Below are 26,509 nucleotides of genomic sequence, written 5' to 3'. Positions count from 1 at the left end.
TATCTTGCACTGATCTAGATTCACAATGTTTTGGGCAAAGCACCAATAAATCTAAACAAATCCCAAATAGAAACAGAAATAATAGAAATAAGTATCTAATAAGGGAAAATGCCACTTCATCTCAGAGAAGATGAATGAGGGTTTTGACAATTATCACTCAGCAAAGATTACATAGTACCTGTTTTCCACCAGATGGTCTTCTACGCACTGATGATTACATAGCTCTGCCCTACAGAGTGGATGATACGAACAGACAAGCGTTAGAGGGCAATGTGTTAAGTGCTTGGTTAGGAATAATCACAGAAGCAAATTTTGTAATGAATATGAGACAGGTGACAGAGACAGTTGTGAAAAACAGGAATTGTTTGATGACCATACTCCACAAACAGTCTCTTGTGGGTATTTTTTACAGTCATCAGCTTTGAAATAGGAACATCAAGTGCTTTCAAGCTTCCTGCAATTCTGTGCTTTTTCACCAAATTCTATTCCCAAGGAAACATACTATTAAAAAGATGTGCTTTATCCTAAGACCTCTGTGTCAATCCAGTAACACTAAGCATTTTAAATAACTCCAAATTATGCTTTGATTTTCAAAACATTGTTTTTTTTTTTTAAAGAGTGGATTTTCATGGGTCTAGTGGTCAATTCTGAACTCAGAATGATTTCATGACCCTACATTTCCCCTTCCAGCTTTCCCTCTCCCTCTCTCCTCTCTCTCTTTTCCTCCCTGCATCTCCCTTCTCCCCCATCTCCATTATTTGCCTCTATTCTAGAAAGACTATTAAAAGCCCCAGAGGCCCAGAAAAGTCTCGCTGCCCACTTCTGAAGGTAATGCTAAATTACTGCACCCTCAGGAAATCTCATACTAAGCTTATAAGATCTTATAAAATCGTGCTTCATTCTTCCCTGTGGCTGAAGTTATTGCCAAGATAATGTATTTATAAAACTTTTTAAGTAACACATCACTGCCAAAAATAGTGTTATAGTATTATCGTATGTCCAAAAGCTGATTTTAATCATCACTTTAATCTTCAAAAGATAACTTATTCCATAGAGAAGACTGGGATTTTCTTCAAAGTCAGAAAAAAAAAATAAGCTTTTTGGCGAACTGAAATGGATAAGATTAAAGAAAAAATTCTGCTATGGGAGTTTTAGAAAGTTATATAAAAATACCAAACACTCAAAGAAGGAAAAATAAAGTTTGAAACATAAGAAGTCTAGCTATCTTAAGATCCTATAGGGAACGTTAAAGAATTAATACCTTGAAATTACTTAGTTCTTAAAAAAAGCAGCATATTTTCTTAGTGTTACTATATCATAAGATAAAACAAAATCCTGAGGACTAAACCATGTTCGTTGATCTGAAAAACTGGTAAAATAATATGAAAACAATAAGTATTACTTATTACACGTATTATTTCTAAGCATAGCAACCACACACAAAAATTTGCTACCTTTTGGCAAACTTCAAATACAAAAATTTCCGGGAACAGCACCACAGACTGGTAACGTGTAAAGCAACCCTTGATTCCTGCATTCTTTCCTCGTGATGTGACGCTTCTCACTAACCCAAAACAAAAACTGATGCACAAGAAAAGAGCTTGTTGTGCGGTAGAAAAGTCATACCACTGCAGCACGGTCCCACTTCGTTTTACTACAAAATAGACACTACACACTCTTCTACAGCCATTCCTTTTGTTATTCATTTGCATGCCCTGTAATCCTCAAAATGCTGGGGTTTCCCAATTAGGAATAAAAATTAACAAGGTTGTTCATATTTCATAAAGGGATACCACAGTCATTCTGTTTCCTGGGATCTGTGAGTGCTTTCAGTCATGGCTGCGAAATGACCTCCTTCACACAGCATGTGCCTCCCTATCAGGAAAAAAAAAAAAAAAAAGATTTTCTGTAAGAAGTTTACAATTAGAGGTCTCCTGGCTCCAGTCAGGTGAGGTGTGTGAAAGGATGACGTTAGGAAAGGAAGTACTGAGCAGATGTGCTGCTATCAAGACTGTTAAGTCTTGCTGGCGAGAACTAATTGATTTTGCCCTTTTCACTTTTTAAGGGGTCGAGCTAAAGTCTCCCCTCTCTGAGAGTAGATGATGGAACAAGTGGCAAACTACGCTAATGACTCCGTGACACACGTTCGGGCTCTGGTGTTACGTAGTCTCCTGAACCTAGCAAGAATGCTTAACAAAGGCCCGCACCAGGAGAGTTTGTAAAACCTTAAACTGCTACAACAGCTGAGAGAGGAGAATAGTTCTATTGAAAGGAAATTAATGAACAAGTGTCACAACGGACAGTTGGTGTCAATTCCTAGAGGATCTGGAAGTGAGAAGTGGACTTGAGGAAACCATGTTAATAGAGCCCTTGTTTGTATGAAAAAGAAAGTTCATATTTTACCAAATATCCATCATAGGAGTCATGCTTGTCACAATCCGCCTCAGTCCGTGTTTGGTAGAAAAGAATGTTTTATTGCAGACTATGTAAGCACCTTATTTTGCTGATCTCCAAAAGCATATGATCATCTGTTTTCTTGGAAACAAATTTAGATAGAAATTCTACACTCAGCCGATGTGGTAATTCTTGGAACAAAACGTACTCACCATTTGGAGAAAGAAAAGACTTTCAAGCCCGAACTGTCCTCTTTGCAACTTTCAAATAGCAGCAAAGAACAAAGGGTGGGCAGTGACAAATAGAAATTAGATATCATTCAATGTTTATAAAGATAGATTTGTGTTAAAGAATTCAAAGAAATTAGAGAAGAAACTAGAAAACATCAAGCAATAGCATTTCTATTTGAAAACATGTAAAGAACTATTCTGAAAGGAGATGTAATACACATTTGCTGTTATTTAAGAATATTCAGTCCTACTATAGGGTATAAGAGGAGAAAACAAGGAGAAGAGATGAAACTAAATATAAAGGCAAATGGCTTGGACAACAAGTTAGAGATAGACAAAGTCATTACGGCCTCTGCTTGTCAACATAGGAAGGGGCTAGACGGCCAGTGAAGCATCAAATAACCAAATACGCCCGAGACACCCAATATTCAAGAAGTCTGACACTGCCCACCCATTGGTGAAATCCAGGTTTGTCCATCCACACAAATTAAAGCCACAGACGCCCAGCAGATTGTAGGGGAGCCGTGGTCTTGACTGGGTGTATAGAGCATACTGTATATTGCTCATATTGAACTGTGTATTGGTTCAGACACCTTCCATCTGCTGAAAATCCTTGCTCACCCTCAATTCTAGTCCTTGTAACTACTCTAAGTGGGACAGACTGATGGAGGAGGGTGAAAGACAGCACATATGTGCATTGTGTCCGTCAAGACTTGGACAGTATGGTCTCTACACGCCACTTTTACCGCATCTAAAATGTGCTAAACCACTCTATCTTTCTCTTTCCTTCCTACTGTATAGTTTTAAATAAACAGACCATGGGTTTCGAGCATTTGAATTTGAGCATCAGTTTTGTGACCTCTGGGACAGGCTGCCTGTACGTGGCACTGCACATGGAAAATACCATTGCATCATTATTTCCCAATGGGACAACACAGGTCCAAATTTCAGCCAACAGCTATCAACAGTGCTCTTTTGCCACTCTGCTAGAAAAACGGAAGTTATCCTACAGGTTGCCAGATAAACAATCAAAGGTCCTCTAAGTTAGTTTGCTCCTAGGTTTTTTTTTCCACTGAAGACTACTCTTCTATTGGTCACTGTAAGGAGGCTCAGAATAAGAAATTCTTTCTGATTATGCAAATCACTGCTATAGGAGCCAGAATTTCATTTATAAGCACAGGATCTTGGGCAAGTAGATTAATTTCTCATTGCTTGGCTTTACTCCCTCTTTAAAATGGAGAGAAATCATACTTGGTAAAACATTCTGAAGATGTAATAAAATCATTTATTTAAAGCATTTCAACGCAGGGCCTGCCACTTTTCTTTTTCCAGAATTGCATAATGGTTACAACTTCACAAAATAATATATATATAACTACTTTTTATTCTATACTCTAAAAGTACCAATTTTGGAACATTATTGTGTCAAACAGCTTAAATATCATGATAATTTATACTTACACACAAGAAAATAAAAAATAAATGATTTAGTAAAGAGAGTATACTTACACAGTGAAATTATATAGCATGGCTTTTCCAATCACAACATCTAGCCCAGATTTTGAAATCAGGGAAGATAAAACTTAACATGATAAACTGCTGTGTGACTAGTGGCACTTTAAACATGTAATTCCTGAATTTAAAAAGTAATAGATTATATAAAGTCTAAGCATTTTTAACTTTTGGTATGTTTCTTTCCTTTACTACCCTAAAAGCTAGCATGTATTATCTGAAGGCAAAAATGTCTAAGCTTCTGAAAAAGTGTGAAATGTGTGTGTGTCTGATTAAACAACTTTTTTTTTTTTTCTAAGCCGGTAGAAAAACTTTATGGAATGAATGTGTTTGTACAGTGGTGACTATTTGTCACAGTAGGCTCTGACATAGGCATTAAAGCACAAACTATTTTGGACAATATGTCATAACCAGCCAGTTGGAGGCCAGTAACAAAATACTTGGCTAACCATTCTATACTAGAGACATCTGTTTAGCTTAGCAAGCTAGTAACGCCAGACCCTACTATAATTTGGATCATCTGAATATCACAATTCATTTAGTTTTTAAAAGATAAACAACACTGAAAAATCATTCCATAGATCTTAGATATTTTAAACATTAGTTTAGCAGCGTGGAAAAATGTTCTTGTGATATTTTAACTGAAAAAGGCAATACATACATGATATTGTATTATATTCTTAAAATTATGTAATATAAAATTTATATTATGTAATAATACATTATATAAAATTTTGATTATAAGGAAACAAAAAAGCAAAGTACGACTTATTTAGGTGACACATAGATGCGTTTTCTTTTCTTCAATCAAAAGTTAAATAATATCAAATTGTATTGAGTGTTGACTATGTATGAAACACTGTATATTAAGTGTCTATTAACATTCTTTTAATCATTAAAACAACCCTCTAAGGTAATATTGTCTCCATTTTATGGACAAGTTAATTGAGACTTAGAAAGTTTACATAATTTATCCCAGGTCAAATATTAGCAAGTGGCAGAGTTGAGCCTAGAACTTAGATCTAACATCAAACCCCACATTTGTAATCACTATAATTATTTTTAAAGAGAAAAGTCTATTTTATATATCCTGCACTCTGTTCATTGCCCTATTTGTGAATAGATACTTGTAAGCATCCATCCTGTTTTTCTGGGAATCAGGGCGACCAACTTGTTCTGATTTGCCCAGAAATTTCCCAGTTTTAGTGCTGAAAGTTGGACCCACCGGGTCCTTGTCCTAAGCAAACCTTTGCCAGCTGGTGACCCACCCGGAAGGAAGGAATATTTAACCTGAAAACATTCAAATGGCTCACAAACTTTGCTCTCAAATTCGTAAGTCTGAATGAAAACAGGGAGAACGCAGAATTTTAAAAAGAACTTCATTTCTTAAGCACCAAGGAAAGAGTGTTTCTCAGATCATTTATTGTCTCTTTCCCTGGAAATTATGCCTTCGGGATAAATGAGTGACAGCCTCTTTCAGTAGCACTTTGTGTCTAGGACACAAACTAACCACAGATTTTTGTGGAAGTTGTGTTCTGTTCCCAAATGGAAGGGAGTTGGGGGGGGGGCAGGTAGCAAAAAATAAAAATACATATTTCTTGAAAAATCTGAAGAGCAGCCTGTCTGGCTCCTCCCCTGCTTGTCTGAAACATATTTCTTCAGAGCTGTTTTAAAAAGGCAGCTGCACCGCAGTTCCTCTAGTCCAGATCCAGCCCCATTTCTCTGCACAATTTCTGACCACCACTGTCTGGAAACTGCAGAGGATTCACCTTTAAAATCTTTCCTATTCCTCTGCGTGGTTTGTGCCCCTCCCCCACATCCTCTGAAGTGACTCGAATGTTCTGTCAGTCTAAGTGCAAACTATTTTTACCACGATGTTCGGGAATCTCTGGGCACACACTGTCTGCAGATTAGGTAAATTACAGGTGCCCGGGTTCATGTTACTCAGTTAGCAGCTACAAGTTTGAAGCATTAATCTGCCTCTTCTGAATTTTCCCTTTCAGTCAGTGGGCTCTTCCTTCATCCTCTATTCTTCAGGGCTGCTGCCTGGCCTTGCTAATTGGTCCTTTTTCTCCCTGCAGACTGGATTCAGTTCTGTTCATTCTTTTTCTCCCCTTCCCGTCCTCCTCCTCAACCCCCATTTCCTTTTACCCCTTTTTCTCTCTTCTGTTTTTGACTGCTGAATATATATAATCATTTTCTGTCTAACCCTCAGTTCTACTTTCTCTGCTATAAATGAAACTGCTTTCTTTGAACCCAACTAGGTGACAGCATAGCCAAATTCCTTAGACAGAGCTCACCAAAATCTCTTTACCAGTTTCCGACTAACTCTCATCCATGTCTATGTCTTCCCTGAGCTTCCTCCTACTGTCACCTCCATCCCAATCCACGAGTTTGCTAAAAAGCTTCAACCCTCCTCCCTAGAAAGACCAACGCAACATCCCAGGAACTTCCCAAACCATCCTTCCTCAAGCTTCCTGTTCATGACAGACTCTTCATTGTCACACACTCATTAAAAACAAACAAACAAACAAAAAAAACCCACATTCTTTTCCTTCAAAGTTTCTAGCTCAGGTAGTCATTTGTGAGATTTTTCAATTAGTCTCTGTCCCCAGTATGCTGGAAATTTGTTGAGGGCATAAATATATGAAACACTATTATTGGAGTCACTACTTTTAATATTTTCACTTCCTTTACACCATTAACACAAAAGAATCCGTAAATTTATCCTAAACATCTGTCCTAAGGTATTTCAATTAATTTGGTTATTTCAATCAGAGGTCTTAAGAACTGAGTAGGAGAAGGAGGGAAATTAAAATTTGTTGGGTGCATATTCTAGAACATGGACTCAACATATATTTTTCCATTGGCATATATTTTATGCTAACAACTAGCCTATGATGTATGTATTATATATGCCATTTGACCTCTTATAAAACTGAAGCTTGGAATGTATAATTAAGAATGGCTAGAACTTAGATTGTTGCTTACTCCAAAACTCTGTTTTTCTACCACCTACAACACCTTCCTGAAGGCTCATCGCTAAAATCTACCATTGACTGAGCTAATTGTAATTCTTTTCCTCCCACTCCTTTTCACAGAGAAGAAGAACTGGACATATTCAAGCTTTCGTGGAGATGATGGGAAGAAAATGCATCTACAAATAATTAAGCATGAAGTAAGAATAATGGGGTGGTAAACTATTTGAAAACTCTCAGTTCCATCACTAACTTAGTTTCACATTTTGTTATGAATGAACTCTAGACCCCTGATGTGATTTCTTGATACTTAATATTATTAGCCACTTATTACTTACTTTTCCATAATTGAAAAAAATATGTGTTTGAACTATTTAAAGCTTGGAGGATAAACCTGTTTTGACCACTTGTCAAGATCTCCGTTTCCCAAGTTGTACTGAGAAATAATGTAATTGCAATTACAGGCATCTCGTATTTTGTAAACAGTTTGAGTTCCAAGAGCTCACTAGTTGGTTGTTTGGAATCATTGTGTATTTTCCCATTACCTAATCTAATAAAAAAATGGTTATTTCCCAAGCTGGCATTTCCTTTTCTTCTCTTCCCCTCCCTACCCTCCTCAAAAAAAAACAACAACAAAAGAGGCAAAAATCTGTTTGAACAAGGTAAATAGCAACACCAATTTTCTTGGCCTGAGTTTTGGTGAGTGTTGTGAAAAGGGGCTTTGTAACTTAATAGGAAATGACAATTCAGTGGCGATGGCTGAATTCACACAGAGAAATGCCACCCTTGTCTGGGAGGATGCTCTCCCTCAGCATGCCAAAGCCTTTTCTACTTCTTTCTTGAATCTTCTCTGTCTACATTTTAAACTCACTGTTTCTCCAGTGACAACATTTAAACAAGGGAAAAATAAAGGGGAAAGAGTACACTTTCATAGTCCTTAGCAGGTTCATAATGTACAGACTCATATCTACCCGGTACCTCTTAAAATCAACGGTGAGTCTAAGAATGGTATCACCTTAGATATTACTTGTCACCCACACAACAGAATTCCTGAGAAGTGGTATTCTTCTTATTTCAGTTTTTCTCTGTATCTAATTCCAGTAATAAAAATACTTTACTATAGAGTATGCAACATTTTTAAAGTGATTTCACATTTTAAAAAACTTTATCATGACCTTTGAGAGTATGATGTCTCTGTCATTATACACTTTGTGGGTTAAACAACCGAGAATTTGAAAAATTAGGGTTGACTAAATTCTCACAGGCCCAAAACCTTCCACACCCCGATTCCAGTGCTTTTTCTCCAATTTTTTTTAACCCTTAGTCAATTTCATTCACCCTTCTAGATTCAGACTCCATAAGCAAAGAGATTATTTTTCACTGCTTTATTCTCGGCACTGAGGACACTATCTGGCACTTAGTAGGTACCCAAAAAATGTTGAATAAGTGAATTTCAGGTATTGTTTTCTTAATAATCTTGGCAATAATGCTATATATTTTTACTGGTTAAAAATGATTTTTCAAACTGTCTTCACATTATAAGGTGCAGCATAGAATGTGATTAAGAGCAGAGGGTAATTTTCCATAATAGATGTTAGACTGTTCCCTGAGTTTTCAGAGCCTCCAAAATGCAGTCTTAATCACTGATATTAGCAACCAGGGAACTAGCAGAAATAGGAGAAAATGTCACAAAAGTATTGGCTGCTTATTAATCCCTGTGCCTCCTACTTTTCCAAAAACCTAAAAATGGTTCTCAAATTTGATAAGGAATTATTCAGCAGCACAATAAGCAAAACATAAAAACAGCTCAAAATGTCAAAACTTAGCACCCACCCCAAGTGTGTGGCTCAACAGAAAGAGACTATGAAGAACTAGCTTCTGGAGTAAGTGACTTGACTCAAAAAATGTAAGTAGGTCCTACACTGTCTGACCATCGAGTCCTTGCATTGTCCTCAGTCTATTCATTAAAAAATGAAGTCATACTTAACACAGCCTATAATTTGCACTGCTTGGGGCAGAATGAGATCTTATGTTTCCAACTAGTTTTTCAGGCACTGACCATAAAGGCCAAGACCAAAGCTGATGGTCACCCCAAAGGCAATTTATAGGTGGAAGGGGTCCTTCCAGTTCTCTGGGAGGGAAAGGAGAGGAAAGGAATGCCATTTTTTAAAGAGAAAAATACATAAATCTCTGCAACAGTTGTGCTTCATCTCCTTCATACGAAACAATCTTAGCCCTGACAGAGCCTTCCTTATACTCTAAATAACTAATGTTCATCAAGCAGCTAATGTAAGTCTATATGCTTCACATGCATGGTATCATTTGATCAAATCCTCACAAAAAGGCAACCACTGTTATCTTGAAGAAACCAAGACCTAATTATTTATCACACATAAATAGAAATTAATTTAACTGGGACTTGAACAGACTTCTTTGGACTTTAGGGGCCCTGAGCTCCATCCTCCTCTTGTACTGCCTCCCCAGCCACCATACTCGTGTGCACTGAACCACAGGCAAGCTGCCATTAAAAATGCTCTTTGTGTCTTGGTTGCTACCTTTCTCATCTGAATCCTATGAGCATACAGTGGCAGAACAGGAGCCGTAACGGAGGCACTTTGGAGTGCCACGCTGAACCCTGAAATACCCAACAGCTATAGTGTGAGCCTTGTTTCCCCTAAAACTCTTTTTAAAGAGAAGTTACTCCATGTACTGCATCCCCCATTCTCAGTCCCACCCCTTACCTTTTAGGTACTAACTGCTCCATCATGGAGGGGCACAGAATGCCGATCTTAGTTGCCACCCTCCAGAAAAAAAGATAGCCAAGGGAGGAATCTGAGCGCCCTCCAGCCACCCCTTCCAGCTCCCAAATCGTCCTGACAGCCTTAGTAGAAGAGAGGAAAGACATTTACCTGTTGCTATTGAGGCTGAAGCCTGAAAGTCATGTATAACCTTTGAAGGACTGTAATGGTTTTAATCACAGGAATAGCATCTTTTTGGTAGGCAGGAGAGAGAAAAGAGCTGAACCACTCTGTAAATATTAACCAAGCTATTTTGGAGCAATGGCTATTGCCTTTGAAATCTTTCATCATGGGTCTATACTTAGAATTCAGATAGCCTGGGGGAGGGGAATGGGGCAGTGTTAATCCCCAGTTGTTTTGAAGTTGTCCCGTAAGCAGGTTAGCATCTGAACTGTCGCAAATTGAAGTGTTCGATGCTTTGTATAAATTACAGGATTCTCTCTGTGTGTTTTGTTTTAACCTGCTCTGCGGATAGGTTGTCACATCATTCTAGGGGTGACACTTCTCAGTTTTCTTTCAAACTAGATATTCTAGAGAGCACTGGCTGTAATCACATTGAGAGACTGATGCTCCATGACAGCTAAAAGTTGGATTGAGTTTCAGGAGCTACTATATATAAAGCTGGGGCGACTTATGTCACCGCACTAATTAAATGCCATCTGGGTGGTTCCTCTGGGTTTTTGAGCCCATCACCCAGTTCAGACCGAGTCAGAGGCCAAGGAGGAGAACATGATGATGGACCTTTTTGAAACTGGCTCCTATTTCTTCTACTTGGACGGGGAAAATGTTACTCTGCAGCCGTTAGAAGTGGCAGAGGGCTCTCCTCTGTATCCAGGGAGTGATGGTACCCTATCCCCCTGCCAGGACCAAATGCCCCCGGAAGCTGGAAGTGACAGCAGCGGAGAGGAACACGTCCTGGCGCCCCCAGGCCTGCAGCCTCCCCACTGCCCTGGCCAATGTCTGATCTGGGCTTGCAAGACCTGCAAGAGAAAATCTGCCCCCACCGACCGGCGGAAAGCCGCCACCCTGCGCGAGAGGAGGCGGCTAAAGAAAATCAACGAGGCCTTCGAGGCCCTGAAGCGGCGGACTGTGGCCAACCCCAACCAGCGGCTGCCCAAGGTGGAGATTCTGCGGAGCGCCATCAACTACATTGAAAGGTTGCAGGACCTGCTGCACCGGCTGGATCAGCAGGACAAAATGCAGGAGCTAGGGGTGGACCCCTTCAGCTACAGACCCAAGCAAGAGAATGTAAGCCCAGATGCTGCCGCGGCCGGGGAATGCAGAAGCTGATTAGACGCCTTCCTTGGGGCCTTAACTTCCAGCTGCTCGATCTCCTTTCCCGTCCCCCTTGCTCGCCCGCCCCTCCCGCTCCCTAATGAACCCCCAGTGACCCGTGAACACGGGGTGCCCGCAACAGGCAGGAAATTCGTAACCGGCCTGAGGAAACAGGGAAGACACCCCCACAAAGGGACCCCCACTTCACCCCCGGAACCTACGTTTCTTTCCTAATCTCCTGCCTTGGTTTTCCTCCAGCTTGAGGGTGCGGATTTCCTGCGCACCTGCAGCTCCCAGTGGCCAAGTGTTTCGGATCATTCCAGGGGGCTCGTGATAACTGCCAAGGAAGGTAAAGTGGAAGAAAGGGCACTGGGCTGAGCTGGAGAACATCCCGGGAGGGGGCTGGGGTGCTCAATGGGGATAGAAGGCGCTCGGAGACGAGCCAGAGCCGGGGACGCGCCCTGCGAGACGGGCGCTCCTTGCGCGCGGGGACGGGTCCTCCCGCGCTGAGTGGTCGGTCTCGCGCTGGGCGCGGAGTTGCCTGCCTCTTCCTATATTAGAGGCTATGTTTGTATGTGTGTGTGTTTTCTGCGCTCAGGAGGGTCAAGCATCGATTCGTCGGCCTCGAGTAGCCTTCGATGCCTTTCTTCCATCGTGGACAGCATATCTTCGGAGGAACACAAACTCCCCTGCGTGGAGGAGGTGGTGGAGAAGTAACTCCGAGCCGGTGCTTGGGAAGTTCTCCGCGCTGCAGGAAGATCCCACCCTGCCTCCTTCGCCTAATCCTTTAGATTAGGTCACATTACAGTAACATGTAGGAACCCAGACCCAGGAGTTTGGGAAAGGGAAGGAGACATTCACAAAGAAACTCTTCGGAAACTGTTGTGCACGCTCAGATGAAAAAGCCTTTCGGCTTTGGGCTTTTATTTTGGGAACCGCGAGTGGCTTAAATCTAGCAGCCTTACTCTGTTTTTGTTTGGTTGGTTTTATAATATATTTACTTTTATTATGGTGATCCTTTCGTGCCATGGTCAAAAGTTCATTCCTGTCTGAAGCAAAGTGGGAACGTTGCATCCAAGTGTTAGTGGTATTGAATGTATTTTTGTAAATAATCTTAGTACTTTCATTTTTTTTATGTAAACCTAAGAAATATATTTTAAATGTGGAGTGACGTATTGTATATAAAAAGTGCGAGGATCCTAGTATTGTAATATTAAAAAAATAAGTTTCTATATGAATAAAATTGGTCCTAATTTGATTCAAACTGAAAAAAATATGCATGAGGGCATAAATAAAGGTGAGCCACCTTTTAATTTAGGCATCACCCAAGCCCATTTATTTGAGTGTTTACTTATGGGCTGATTTAAAGGGAGGAAAATGGGTTGTTTTCCTGTGTCTGAATTAAACTGTTCACTATTCTGTCTCATGTAGCCCTCACATTGTGGTTAGAAGTGAAGACTATCCAGAAGGAATCTGTCCTTTTCCCTTTTCTCAGCATCCCTTTATCTTTCTGTTTTAATTTTCATATACCTGGAGAGCTGGGTGAGATTTACTTTCCCAAAGTTAACAACTGACTGTCCAAGCCAGTAAAATCTCATTGTTGCAAGAAATTACCACACAAAAACTCTGCTTATTTATCTTAAAAAAAAAAAAAGAAAGAAAGAAAAGAAAAAAGCTTCAGCTAATTTAGCCCGAATTACTTTCCCTCTTCGACGTTCCAGGCCCGGCCCTTAGTGGGGTAGTATTCATCCACCTCGAGTACCCGGGGCTGCACTGGCCTCTGAGCCAGGTTTCTGGCCCCCTCCCTGGTTTTCTTGAACTAGACTGGAATATCCTCAAGGCCTCCTGTACTCTGGGTTTGTTTTCCAAATAGAAAGATAAAAGAAGGGGACGATCTGTCTCACGGGGTGAGACAGGCATCTCTGGAGGGAAGGTCGCTTCAAGAGAGGGAAGGGTTAAAAGACTGAGGGCAAAAGACAGTAACAACACACATGAAACCTCTTAGTTGGACCAAACAGTAAAGCCCCAGAGAGGCTCGAAGCCCCGGGAGCTCCTCGCGGTGAGGATTTTACAACGTGTGCCAGGTTTGTTTATCCTGTAACCTCAGGAAGAAAAGACCACCAAGAATCGCAGTGGGAAGTGCAGCAGAGGAGAGGGGCAAGCCATTTCTCTGGAATTGCTACTTCTCTCTTACATTCTGTAAACCGCACCTTCACAACACCCACCCCCCTACCCCCATCCTCAACTGCTTCCTGCCCTCTTTTTCCTGACAGCTAGTCCTCAGTTCAGAAAAGTGAAAATCAAATCTAATTCAGCATTTCCCAGCCCAATCTTGCTTCCCAATGGGGCAGTCTGGACCTTGCTGCCCCCACGGACGGCGCCCCCTGCAGGCGTGGAGCAGTATCTGGTCCCTTTACCATTTCCAAAGGCCTCTTCCTGGGGATCACAGTTACTCAATTTTCTAAGCATGTGGATAATTCCAGTTTCTCCTAAAATACTCTTAAAATGCAGAAAGCTTCATAGAGGAAACTGACATTGACATACAACCCCCCTCAAAAGTATAAGAGAAGCAGGTGGGAGTGTCAGTGGATGCAAACTGCTTAACCTCTGTGATGCTAACTGGATTGAATCCAGGTTGCTACCACTTAAATGTGGGGCTATCGCTGTCCCTCTTTTCGTCCTGTTTCCTCATTTACAAAATAAAGGGGATGACGATCAGAGTGCTTAACTCCTGTGAATGTGAAGAGTCACTGAGATAAATGCTTAACCAAAACAGGTCACAAAATAAACACTAAATGTCATCGGCTGTTTTTCTTTTTCATTAGTGAATCTAAATTGACCATCAAGAGTCTTTTCTTTTACCAAAAGCCACAGTTCCTTCAGACTTGGTTTTCTAGCTTTTTTTGTGGGCTCTGGCTGGGAAAGTATTAATAACGATGAGAGACGAGCAGCAATATGAGTGAGTCATTCTTAACACTTTACCTACTAACTCATATAATCCTACATAGACCTGTGAGAGAGGTCCCCTTGTTACTTATGAGAAAAGGATCCTTTGGAACAGAAAGATTCTTGCATTTTTAAGTATAGAGGGAAGACTTGGAGCCAAGTCAACATCAATGGCTTCAAGCTTGCTCTCTGAATTGCTTACATGCATCCTGAAAGAGAAGACTTGGGAAGTAAGTAACATTTGTGGTTTGCAGAATAACTTAGCTTTCTTTGACAACTGTTTCTCAAAAGCTCTTTCTCAAGAGTGATTAGCCAGTAAACTCCAAATTATAACAGTCGTTTAATTAAAAGGTAAGTGGTAAAGCATTTCCAATGATCCAATCAGAACACGTGTGAATTAAAATGTCTCGATGGTGTGCAGACCCATTAATTATGCTTATACATATTTATATTTTTTCTGAGACTCAATAATGATTTTCCCTAAGATGTGTATATATATATGTGTGTGTGTGTGTGTGTGTGTGTGTGTGTGTGTGTGTGTGTGTATATATATATACACACACATTCACCTGTATTTTCAAAAATCAGATTCATGCCACAACTGAAATCAGATATCACAACTGACCTTTACTTCATAATTGCACATGTATCTATAATAAGATTTGTGTTATAAACTGCTCAGCAGCAGAATGCTTTTATCAATTCATGGACTTTACTTGCTGATAGATTTTATTCAGTCTTTGCAAACCAAATCCTCTCTATCTCTTTTAGCTGAGTAACTTGAGAAATTGTTTGGAGTAAGTTTGCCTACAGAAGACTCTTCATTAAATAGAGCAAATATTTCCCGAAGACTTCATGTGACCTTCTCTGCTGTAGCTGACATGTTAGGCTTCCCAATGAAATCCTTGGTGTGTTTGCAATTAAAGTGTTTTTATTTGATATTGATGATGATAATCTTGACTAAGGCTAAAGCCAAAACAAACAGGGCTGCGGAAGCAGAAAATCAAGATGTTAATGACTTGGTAAAGATAAGCAATTTGAGATTTAAACTGAGCCTCTTTCCAGAGGCAGGCATAAAGTTATCAAATATAAAATAACATGTGACTTTCTTTTATGTTACTATAGAAGTAATTTGTAGATTGTCAAATGTCAGCTTTCTCAAACCAACGTTAATCATCACACCTGGATCACTGAGTTTCAAGCATGGACATAGTGGAAATCCACTTATGTCTAACAGACTCATTTTTTTTTCAGACTCTTTTATGTGTTTTGGGGTTAGAGGTGTAGTGCTGAAATTCAGTGTTCCTAACCACTCTTGAGACTGGTAGAGAAGTCTTGGGTTGCTAAAGTGACCTCTGTCCTTATTAAAACTTTTTTTTACTCAAAGATAGACTTTTTCTCATCTGTGCTTTTCTCTTAGTAATATTTCATCCCATTTATTCATTTCAAGACTTCTTCCTCCCAACAACACCATATCTGGAAAAAAATTTTTTAAACATTTTAAACTTTCAAAATGTCTCATTGAATGTCCTAATTAAATGCATTGGTATAGGAAACTATATTCAATATTTTGTAATAACCTTTAATGAAAAAGAATATGAAAATGAATATATGTATGTATACACATGACTGGGACATTGAGCTGTACACCAGAAATTGACACATTGGACCTCACTGTACACCAATAAAAAAATGCATTGGTAACTTAGCCATAATATGGTATTTCCTCAAAGAACCAAGCCATGAAGATATTTGCCCAACAGGCCCCTCCACTCACTCCCTTAAAGTCAAAAGCAGTGTTAGAAAAGGTAAGCCTCCTTCACAGACGTTTCATTCTGAAACAGCCATTTTTGCAAGCCAGTTCAGAGGCAGCCTGGGAGATGGAATGCCTACGCCGAGTGCTGGAACAAAGATAATGCTTCAAGGACTGGCTACTTTCTCTACTCTCAAGGCTGCTAAAGGTCCTTACTTAGGCCTTTGATCTCTCCTGGGAGTCTTCGAATTCAAGCAGAGGCCAATGTCTTCCTCAGCTGTCTTCTCCACAAATTCTTCCAGCAGCTTTGGCAGGTACTAATGTGTTTACTTAGGTGTGCCTGGTTCCCAGAGCTAATAGCAGTTTGAAATTATTGAGCACATTGTCAAGTCAAATATAATAAGCAAAAATTTCAAGAACAATCCCAGGAATTGATAAGAGTCTCAGGTAGGGGCAGAAGTGAACTGAAATGAACTTATCTGCCTAAATATATTTGGTTTCTCTTGTTAAGAGAAGCCTGGAGAATTTTCAGTAAGGCAGAATTCCTAGAGTGGGCCAACTTCACTAGAAAAGGAAGCTCTGAGCATCATTTTGCTGGTGGGGTCTGTCCATCAACACTAGGATTGTTGCCAAACTGCTTGAACTAAAATAGATTCTTTTAAAAATAAAAAAAGGCTGATGATTACTTAAAGGCCTTTGCCATTAGAACCTGCTTATAAGTCTAAATTGTAAGAAAATTAAGCATGTGTTTATTATTCTTCAGAATGTAAAATGAAAAATGTAAAAAAAATTAAAAACACTATCGTAATCTATTCCACCAGAACCTTAGTGGCCATTCATTTATAACACCCAGCTAGGCTGACCTTTCTTCCCCTGATCTGCCTACTGCGACGCTTTCTTACCACACTCTCATTGTTGGAATATCATTTCTAACAACCTGTTTACATATTAAACAATTGTGTTTTCTCTGCATGGAAGAAACCCACTTCTCTGAAAAAACAGTGGAAAACAGATTGTATTTTCATTCTTTCCTAAGAGGAACAAAAGCCACCCGTCTGATTTTGACTAAAAGAGGCCACCCAGACAAACACTGTAAAAGACCTTTTTTAAAAAGTGAATTTTAAGTTTTTTCATACTTCCCTGTTCAATCCTCCCACTCAAAAATTTTTTCTTCTCTGTCTCAATCACTTAGGTCCCCATTTTCCCTTCGTACGGTGTCTCCTGGGAAAAGAGCAGGGGAAATCTATCCTGAATTCGGGGAGCCCAGACATCTCTGAGGCGCTGGCTTCCTTCTTTGTCTCCTGCCTCCCATTTTTTTACCTCTTTCTCCTCTCACCCCTGTCAGGAGTTTAAAAGTGTCGTCTCGTTTTTTAACTTTGGTGCTCTGAGATCCTATTTTCAGCACTTGGGTCCCAAGGGTCCTCAACCCTGGACCTCGTTCCCCACCCCGTGCAAGTCCCATTAAGCCCCCGGGTGCTTGTGTTTTCTTGGCTTCTTTAGTTCCACTCGCCCGCGGCTCTCCGCTAAATTTGTTTTGCGATCACCTTACCAAAGACAGCCCCAACCTCCGAGAGCTACCGTTCCGGACAGAGCTCCCTGAGTGACAGCGTCTTCCCCGCCCGGAGCCGAGGCGAAGCTTCGGGGACCGCGTTTGCGAGTTTCGGCCCTGGAGCGCTAACGACGCGCACTGAGCCCGAATCGACTGAAGAAGAAAACGAACACAATTCACGCCAGGAGCGCAAACTCTCCAGAAGGGGATGCCTACCTTCCAGTTTTCTGGGACCTGGGGCAACTGACTGACCCTTTGCGCTTCGATTACCTTCTCTCTTTTAAAAAAAAAATATATTATTTGCTTATCTTTTGTTGCTGTTGTTTTAGCGGGGGGAATTCATTAGGCTTACTTATTTTACTTACTCATTTTAACGGAGGTACTGGGGATTGAACCCAGGACCTCGTCCATGCTAAGCACACACTCCACCACTGAGCTATACCCTCCCCCCATTACCTTCTTTTAATTATAGGTCCAGTTACAGTTGCCAGAGAATTGTTAGAAGCCAAAGTCGTAAATGAGTGAATTCACAGAAGGAGTTGAGAACAGTGCTGGGCAAGTAGAAAACTCATTTTAATTGTTTGCTACAAATATCCCATGCTGAGCAGTTGGGGGAAAAGGCACATTAGGTGCCTGGTGGAAAGAAAGCAGCTGAAAGGCAAGCAGAAGCATAGCCTCTGTCCTCCACTTCAGCTTGAAGGAGCAAGTTTATTTGTGCCCAAATCTGAAGTCTGCATACAACTCTGTTTCAGCTTTGGCCAGCGTGTAAACATCTGAATTCCACAGCCAAAGAAAGTGGTACTACTGCTGTTGACCAGAACCTGTGGGACTTGGCTGAGAATTCCTAGATGGGAATGTCTACCCACTACTGTGTTTCAGAGGTAGCAGTGTGTAGGCTTCGGAATGTTTCCATCTGCCTGTGTGGGTCCTTTAGGAACTCAATTCTTTTATCTGGTGTAGTCCTGGGAAAGTATTCATTTCAAAGGCATCCACTTGTTAATAAGGTGCAGATGAATTTCCCACTGGCCAATTAAGCAGCCCACTGGTATGAAAGGGAGCCTGATTTTCGAGGGATGTGTGGTGATGGTGGTGGTGGTAGTGTCTTTGCCTGAGGGATGACAGAACTTGGGAGAGGGGACAATGATAAGCATATCTGTAGCAAACCCTAGTGACTGACACTCTCCCATCACTGGTTTCTGGAGCCTTCACTTTGGAAAGCAGATTTCACCCTGAAAGAGTTAATATTTCTCTGGCCTCTGCAAATCAGAGATCTACCTGCCAGGGTTGCTTTCCGAAAATAATTGTAGGAAAAACTAACAGAAAAGAAAGCTCCCTTAGGCTCCAGTAAGTTCTGAGTCACAGCAGTTCCCAGACTGTGTGACAGAAGATCGAGGTGAGAACTCTCCCTCCTCTTTCAATGCAGCTGGAAGCACTAGTCCGAAACTCCACATTACTTAGGTCTATTTGTGTAAACGTGAAGTAACAGCTTTTCCTACATGTAAACAGCAAGCCTCCTCCATCCCTCGCCTCCTAGTGATTTGGTAGTGGGTTAAGTAAGGGTGGAGGAGGATTGACAAAAGCTGATTAATAGGTTCATTGTCACTTAAATGGCAGCCCTCCCCTCTCGCCTTCTAGCCACCAAAGTTTAAAGACCCCGCTGTGATCGCCTTTGTGGAAGGCTTTAGTTGCCCAAGTGTGTGAAGTTACTCGGGTTGGAGGAGTTGGAAACTTTACACGAGCCGACAAGGACTGCTGTGTCGGCAGCTGGGACGCATCTGTAACGGTGTTAGTTTGCCTGAAAGCAGAAAATTAGCGACCCCAAAGCCCAGCTTGGCTGTTTAGTCTGTCGAGATGACAGGGCAGAGCAGAAAGAGAAGGAGCGAGGAGCCGTACCCCTGGAACGGGAGTTCGCCATCTAAAGCTGGGTTTCTTAGGATACAAATCTTACAGACGCAGTCAGTACAGACCCTCCACTTTCTCAGGGCCCATCAAAGGTCTAGTGCAAAGGGACAGGCGCTCAGTAAACCCAAGCAGAAGCAGGAAAGAGAGGGAGGAATGTTCCTGGTCACCTGGCCCTCCTGTGCCCACGCCTTGTGGGTGTACAAAGAGAACTCAGAGCAAGCTCGGTCTTGGGGAAAAGGAACCTCCCTGCTTACCCCCAATAACACAGAGCCTACAAAATGGCAATCTGATGAGAACAAAATCGATTTTTTAAAAAATTTACATATACTCCATTAGTGAAAGTGCCACTTCAAGTTTTTAGCAACCGTTAATCTGGCCCACTGGCTGAAAAAGTTCCTGACATAATTAAAGTTCACAAAAAAGAGAAACACGTAAAAATAAAGAGACCCCTCATGTCCCGGATTGGGAAGGCAGGGCAGCTTTTGGTGTCAGCTGAAATTGGGGAGTTGTATTTATTAATTATCTTTTTTAATGTGAGAACAACTGTAAAAAGTTGGAGTTCTTTCTTTGCTTTTGTCTGAGACACTCTTTAAGCGTCCCTAGGTTTGGGTAATCTAGAGAGCGCTGGTAAGCGGGTTGGGGAGCCATCACCCCCGCCCCAGCAGAAATGCAGTAAAACCATTAGCGTCAAAAGGGGCAGTAAACAGCAAATTGTCTCTAGAGGAAAGGCGGAGATCTGCCCAGACAACCTCGGGAGGGTTGCAGTGGGATATGCTAATAGTGCCGGGCCACTGGGGCTGGCCTCCCTCCCCCAACAATATATAAAGAGCCCCAACCCCAGCGCGGCCGACCCAGGCCGCCAGGCGTCTGCCCTTGCTAATTACCGGAGCAACCGACCTGGGAGCTCCGCCCGGGGTTTGCCTGCCCGCAGCGGCGCCAGGCTCCGGTTTCTCCCCTATCTATCTCGCTGCTGTCCAGGTGCACCGGCTGTCCCTCCACAGAAGATGGACATGATGGACGGCTGCCAGTTCTCGCCTTCTGAGTACTTCTACGACGGCTCCTGCATCCCGTCCCCTGAGGGCGAGTTCGGGGACGAGTTTGAGCCGCGAGTGGCTGCCTTCGGGGCGCACAAAGCAGACTTGCAAGGCTCAGACGAGGATGAACACGTGAGAGCACCTATGGGCCACCACCAGGCCGGCCACTGCCTCATGTGGGCCTGCAAAGCATGCAAGAGGAAGTCCACCACCATGGATCGGCGGAAGGCGGCCACCATGCGCGAGCGAAGACGCCTGAAGAAGGTCAACCAGGCTTTCGAGACGCTCAAGAGATGCACCACGACCAACCCCAACCAGAGGCTGCCCAAGGTGGAGATCCTCAGGAATGCCATCCGCTACATTGAGAGCCTGCAGGAGCTGTTGAGGGAGCAGGTGGAAAACTATTACAGCCTGCCGGGGCAGAGCTGCTCCGAGCCCACGAGCCCCACCTCCAGCTGCTCTGATGGCATGGTAAGAGATACTCTGTACCTAGTGGGCCCTCCAAAGTTTTTCCAAAAATCTTTACATCTCATTTAAGCCGGGTATAGCAACCAAATATTCAGTGGTTATTGACGAATAGTTAGGTGTGTGAGGGAGGGAGGCAGTTGTGGTAAGACAGGTGCCACGTTTAGACAGATGCCAGGAACAAATCTGCTGAATAGGCTTTAATTTGACTTCCGACCAAGTTCTAGGTGCACACTGTAGGAGGGGGTTGTCATATGAGATAGGTGGCTATGAATGATCAATGAGATGTTTTCTCCATTAATCAGTTTACTTCCAATATATACCACCAGTGGACCCTGTAATACACTAACATCCACAGGCAACTGTCTGAGGCTCCCACTGTCCCACAGTTTGTAGTTTAATGAAGAAATGTAAAGAAATACCCGCATGGCCCCAGTCAGTCCCTGTTCTGCTGAGGCCTGGCTGGAAGATGTTGATGCATTCTTTTCAGAGAGCGTTTGCTTCAACGCTGCCAGGTTTTAATGTGTTTTTGCCCTGGGAAAGTGTTCTCTCTCTGAATTAGTGTGGCTTCCTTCTACTCCAATCCATTTTGCATGGTTAACCCAATGCACATTGCTGCTGAACTCCACCCCCCTCTTCCTTTTGCTGCTCTCTCCTCTTCTCCAAGCGCAGAGATTGACCTCAGTGCCCTTGCAATTTGGTGAGGGCTAGCCCTTCCTAAATCAAGCAATGAGGGTGATTGAGAGTGGCCAATTTACGGAGCTCATGGGTAAAAACTGCCTTACCCTAAGTCAGGGCATCTTTGGCCAAGACCTTAACACAAACATCTTCTTTTGTCTTTGATTATAGCCCGAATGTAACAGCCCTATCTGGTCCAGAAAGAGCAGCAGTTTTGACAGCGTCTACTGTCCTGATGTACCAAATGGTAAGAATTGATGACTTCAGAGGAGTTTAAAGACTAGTTCAGCTTCACAATTCAGCCTATCAAAGCAGGGTCTATTCTCTCAGGCAGTATCAGGAAGAGAATAGAAGTGATGGTTTTTATGGGGAGATTTTGGCAGAGCAAAATAAACACATATCTTCTGCTCAAAATTCCCTAACGGATACACCCATGCACACACACTAACATAACTGCTTTTGCTAGAAACATTACCAGGGTGTTTCTCCACTCCCCACCTTCATCCTCATGAACTGCTACATACTTGTTGCAAATTTCTGTATCAGGCTTTCTGTGACCACCTGACCTCTGGGTTTCAAAGATGCTGACCTACAATTTTAAGGGGCAACATAAGCAAGTCAATCTATTGGGGGATTTTTTTTTTTAATGGCTTTCTCCTTGTATCCTTAGTATATGCCACAGATAAAAGCTCCTTATCCAGCTTGGATTGCTTATCCAGCATAGTGGATCGGATCACCAACTCAGAGCAACCTGGATTGCCTCTCCAGGACCCGGCCTCTCTCTCCCCAGTTGCCAGCACCGATTCTCAGCCTGCAACTCCAGGGGCTTCTAGTTCCAGGCTCATCTATCATGTGCTATGAACTAAAAATCTAGCCTAGATGAGTTCCACCAGGAGGGCCTATGACACAGGAGGAAGAAGGCCGCAAGAGTCCAAAAGCAAGACAACCTGTACATAAGCATTTCCTCTCAATTGTAAATTTGTAAATATTATCTTGCCACTTTATAAGAAAGTGTATTTAACTAAAAAGTCACTATTGCAATTAATACTTTATTTCTTTTCTTCTTTGTTTCTTTTGTCTTTGCTTTAGATATGTAGTCCCAATAGTATTTCTTATAGGGGGCAATTCATCACAGGTAGCTTGTTGCAATACTTAACTTATATTTTTTATAAATATTGCTTATCAAAATATTATCTCTGATGTTTAAATCCTTATATTTTCTCTAAAACATTAGAACAGCTGGAAATCAGTTATAGGGAGTTTAAATACAGTTAATGTTTGCTTTTCTCTTTAATCCTTTGGTTATATTGTGTTAAATAAAACTATAACAATACTGCCTAATGGTATATATTTTGATTTTTTCTTATAAAAATGCATCTTTTTAATGTAAGCACAAAATAGTACTTTGTGGATGATTTCAAGATACAAGAGATTTTGGAAATTCCGCCATAAATAAAATTGTTTCAATGAAGAAATACTTTGGTTTATGATTTTGTGAAAGAACCCTCAATAGAATCGACAGTCATTGATACGGAATCTTTAGGATGGAGCTGCAAATACTGAAACAGTTGGTTTTATAGATGAATCTGAATATTTATCATTTCATGGACTCAGTTTAGGTCCTGTTGGTGTCACAGATGAAAATACCATATTTCTATTTTGAGTATATTTCAAGGGAGCCTGTTAACTATAATTTTTCCTTTATCTTAGTGTTGTACCGTATAATATCAAAGTGTGTGTCTCTGTGGAGAAAATATAGAAGATATTCAGGACAATAACATATTTTTAAACAAAAAGAATGTACAACATTACATCATCTTAATACCTACAGTACATTAGAAATCATGTATTAGGTCATATTTATTTACTTGCCTGAAAACATCTTGATACATTAATATATTAATATTGTCAATAAAATATTTAAAGGTACTGAGCTGATTTTTTTTGTATTATTAAAATGCTGGCATAAGAAAATTTACACAAACTGCAGTAAAGTGAAGCAGATTGCAATTGCCTTTCTCTTTTTCACAGCCTTTTTTATTTTATTAATTGTATTTTATGCATGTGCTGTGTGATGAACATGTACCCTTTATTGTTCATCATTTAAATTTCTTTTAGAATAAATTGAGATGAAAATTAAACAATTAATTGGAAAATTAGGTAGCCAATCACTGGGATAATTCTCACAAGGTTACCACTGAGAGAGAGAAAAAGGAAATATCCTTGAAGCATCTACAGTAGCTGTTCACAGAGAGCAAATAAAGATAATTGTCTTATCCTCTCATTTGTACATTAATTCAAAATGTCTAATGGTTTGTAGTTACATATATTCACCAGCCAAAGCATATGGATTCTTGGCTAGAGCCTGGCAATCACGCCATTCTCAGGAAGGTTTCCCCTTCTTTCTGGACAAACCAGTCATCAGGCTTACAAGAATAGACGTTATTCCATAAAGGAAGGGAGAGAAGAGGGGCTGGGTTCAAAAAATATTGTAGCCACTGTCACTTTTAGCATCATGCCCTCATACGGGATGCTGACTGTCAGCACACAGGTCAGTCTTATCCATGATCTGACAGTGAGGATTTGAAGGTAAGAGAATTCAAGAGGGCATTATAAAGAGTCAATATAATTTCAACTTCAGTTTGAGTGATTCACTTTTCTTAGACACTGTCTCCTATGAAGAAGTTGGAAATTTGTTGTTCTTAGTAGAATTAAAATAAAGGGAACTATGAGAATATTGTTTTTTTTTTAAAGCTCAATGTTAAAACACATTAGCATATGCTATTCCATTTAATCAAAATAAGCAGAATATAATGTGATTTTTTAATTCAAGTGAATAAATATTAATTTTATTACCAAACCCCAGCTAATCCTATCCTTGCAAGTGAATTTGATATTCTGTTACTATTATAATGCTTCAAAATATTTAGAGTTTTATTTAGCTCTGGATTTAATACAGATGTGATTAATGTATAATTAAAGACAGTACTCTCTATGACAGCTTGCTCGATTAATCTCATTTCCAACGGACTAAATTGAAGGCTAGCGTCTATTCAGTAAAGAGCTCAGCACAACGCATCACATGCAGTCATACACACTTTTTTGACAAGGGCCTTTGGGAATTGGTTACAGTAGTCCAGACCCAGAAAAGCCTTCCCTACTTCAAGAAAGTAGGACAGGTGAGTGGAGAAGGGGTGATACTGGCAAAATATTCAAGTAAGGACAGGATTTTGCCATCTATAAATCCCATGGACTGGACAACCGGGCTGCCACTAAGCTTTTATCAGACCCATCTCTGCTGGTGGAAAACATGTCACTACCAGTCAATTTATAGGAAAACAAGGAAAATGTTCCCTTTCCCATCTGCAACTTGATGGGGAGGAGGTTCTCAGGAAATAAGAGTCCAAAGAGACTCCCTTCTCCTCAAGCCTGGGAAATGCAAGTTCACTGGGTTACACAGGAAAACTACATCCAGTGAGGTTATGGAAATTGAGAAGTACCACTTGGAAGCAAGCTGCTATATAGGTGTCTTGATTGCTCCTATTGTTTTCCTCATTTGAAAAATGTAAGTCAGATAAAATTATCGGTTATATCATAGCCGTAAGTTCTTCTTTAAGATGGCATTCCATCTTAAATATTCCATTAAATACCTAATCTGAGAGTGGTGTTTCCTGAAATTCTCTCTTTGAGGTTGTAACAGTTACTAGGTTAAAGAAGCAGTTGAATTCCCTGACTTTCAGAGGTGGTATTTCTGGGAGTGGTATTAGAGCACCAGCTCAGAAAAGCCCTGCTCAGATGGCAAAGGGCCCCTGAAAATATCACCTCTGAATGGTCCCACACTATCGCAAAAAGCACAGACCATCTAATTTATTTCTTTAAGAATTCTGGTTTGATGTTAGTTGACTAATGATTTAATTGTTTAAAATACTACAGTTGCTGAGAAAAGGATCTAGAATTTAATTCAAAGTTTAAACTGGGTCTAAAATTATTAATGTATTGCTCTCTTTTAAATTTTCCTTGCCAGATTGTAAAATGGAGTAAAGGACAGCTTATGATAACATTATAAATAGTTACCACTAAAACTGTTATAGTGCTAATATCTTACAAAAAGAATCCTTTGTAAAGGGAAAAACAAGCCAAATCTTATCTCCTTTTATGCTACTTAATTCACTTTATTACAGATTAAGTGAACACTAATGATAAAGCAACTACTAAAAATTATTGTGTGTATTATTATGCAAATAAGGAAATAGAGGCTTAAGGAGCTTAATAATTTTAGCAAGAACACTCTATTTGGGCTATTTGGGCCTCTTCACAGCACATGTTCCAGGATGCTCAGGCAGAAATCACAAGGCTCCCTATGTATGACCTAGCACGAAAAGTCCTAGATCATCATGTCTACCACATTCTTCTGGTCAAGCAAGTTACTAAAGTCAACCCAGGATCCCCGAGAAGCAAATTAAATGTCACTTTTTAATGGAAGAAATAGTAATGAATCTGAAGCCGTATTTAATCTGCCATAATGACTGGTACATAATTGTGGTCTCTGTTTCCTTATCTTTTACTCATTCCACTGACTGAAATCTGCTTCTGCCTCTGTCACTATCCATGGTCATTATAAAGCAGTAGACTGTTCTAGCTCTGGGCAAGATTACACCTCCAGCCCAGATATCTTTCCTGATTTTAATATCTGTATATCCAACAATGTACACAACTGATCTTTAGGTTCTTAACATCTCTTGAATGTCTCAATGGTGCCTCCAAGTAAATATGGTACAAATTAAGCTCATGATGTTCTGCCTGTATCCCTACCTCTTAACCTAGCACCCTTTCAGTGTTGACTCTCTCAATGAATGATGTCACCAGTCACTCAAACATGAAACTTAAGACATACTCCTGATACTCTGATCTCCCTTACCTCTTGTTCAATTCATTACAAAATTCTAGATTTACTTTCCTTAAATATCTCTCAAATCTCTGCCCTCAATCCAAACT

The 26,509-nt window shown here is 40.8% G+C and overlaps 2 protein-coding genes and 1 long non-coding RNA gene across 23 annotated transcripts in view; 2 read left to right on the top strand and 1 right to left on the bottom strand.

Moving 5' to 3' along the window:
- LOC105072018 (uncharacterized) overlaps nucleotides 1-11,535 on the bottom strand; it is an 87,408-nt gene extending 75,873 nt beyond the window's left edge. For 5 of the 21 annotated variants that reach the window (XR_012510806.1, XR_012510805.1, XR_012510821.1 and 2 more), the window contains exon 1: nucleotides 10,024-10,194. This is a non-coding gene — a long non-coding RNA (uncharacterized LOC105072018). Of the gene's footprint in view, nucleotides 1-178; nucleotides 230-1,454; nucleotides 1,876-10,023; nucleotides 10,214-11,408 lie in introns of those variants that run through there. The other 16 variants (XR_012510811.1, XR_012510809.1, XR_012510807.1 and 13 more) reach the window with 14 other exon arrangements.
- MYF6 (myogenic factor 6) lies at nucleotides 10,367-12,511 on the top strand. The gene is made up of 3 exons (XM_010958818.3): nucleotides 10,367-11,160; nucleotides 11,446-11,536; nucleotides 11,786-12,511. Exons 1-3 carry the CDS (start codon nucleotides 10,642-10,644, stop codon nucleotides 11,902-11,904), a joined length of 729 nt encoding a protein of 242 aa, XP_010957120.2. The 5' UTR covers nucleotides 10,367-10,641; the 3' UTR covers nucleotides 11,905-12,511.
- Nucleotides 12,512-20,060: 7,549 nt separating this feature from the next.
- MYF5 (myogenic factor 5) lies at nucleotides 20,061-23,382 on the top strand. Its single transcript, XM_010958817.3, has 3 exons — nucleotides 20,061-20,842; nucleotides 21,686-21,761; nucleotides 22,185-23,382. Exons 1-3 carry the CDS (start codon nucleotides 20,342-20,344, stop codon nucleotides 22,373-22,375), a joined length of 768 nt encoding a protein of 255 aa, XP_010957119.3. The 5' UTR covers nucleotides 20,061-20,341; the 3' UTR covers nucleotides 22,376-23,382.
- Nucleotides 23,383-26,509: the final 3,127 nt, after the last annotated feature.

The sequence above is a fragment of the Camelus bactrianus genome, chromosome 12, assembly GCF_048773025.1.
Source record: "Camelus bactrianus isolate YW-2024 breed Bactrian camel chromosome 12, ASM4877302v1, whole genome shotgun sequence".
Lineage (NCBI taxonomy): Eukaryota > Metazoa > Chordata > Mammalia > Artiodactyla > Camelidae > Camelus > Camelus bactrianus.
Note: the sequence above shows the minus strand (reverse complement) of the source record. Positions and strands in the feature narration are given on the sequence as shown.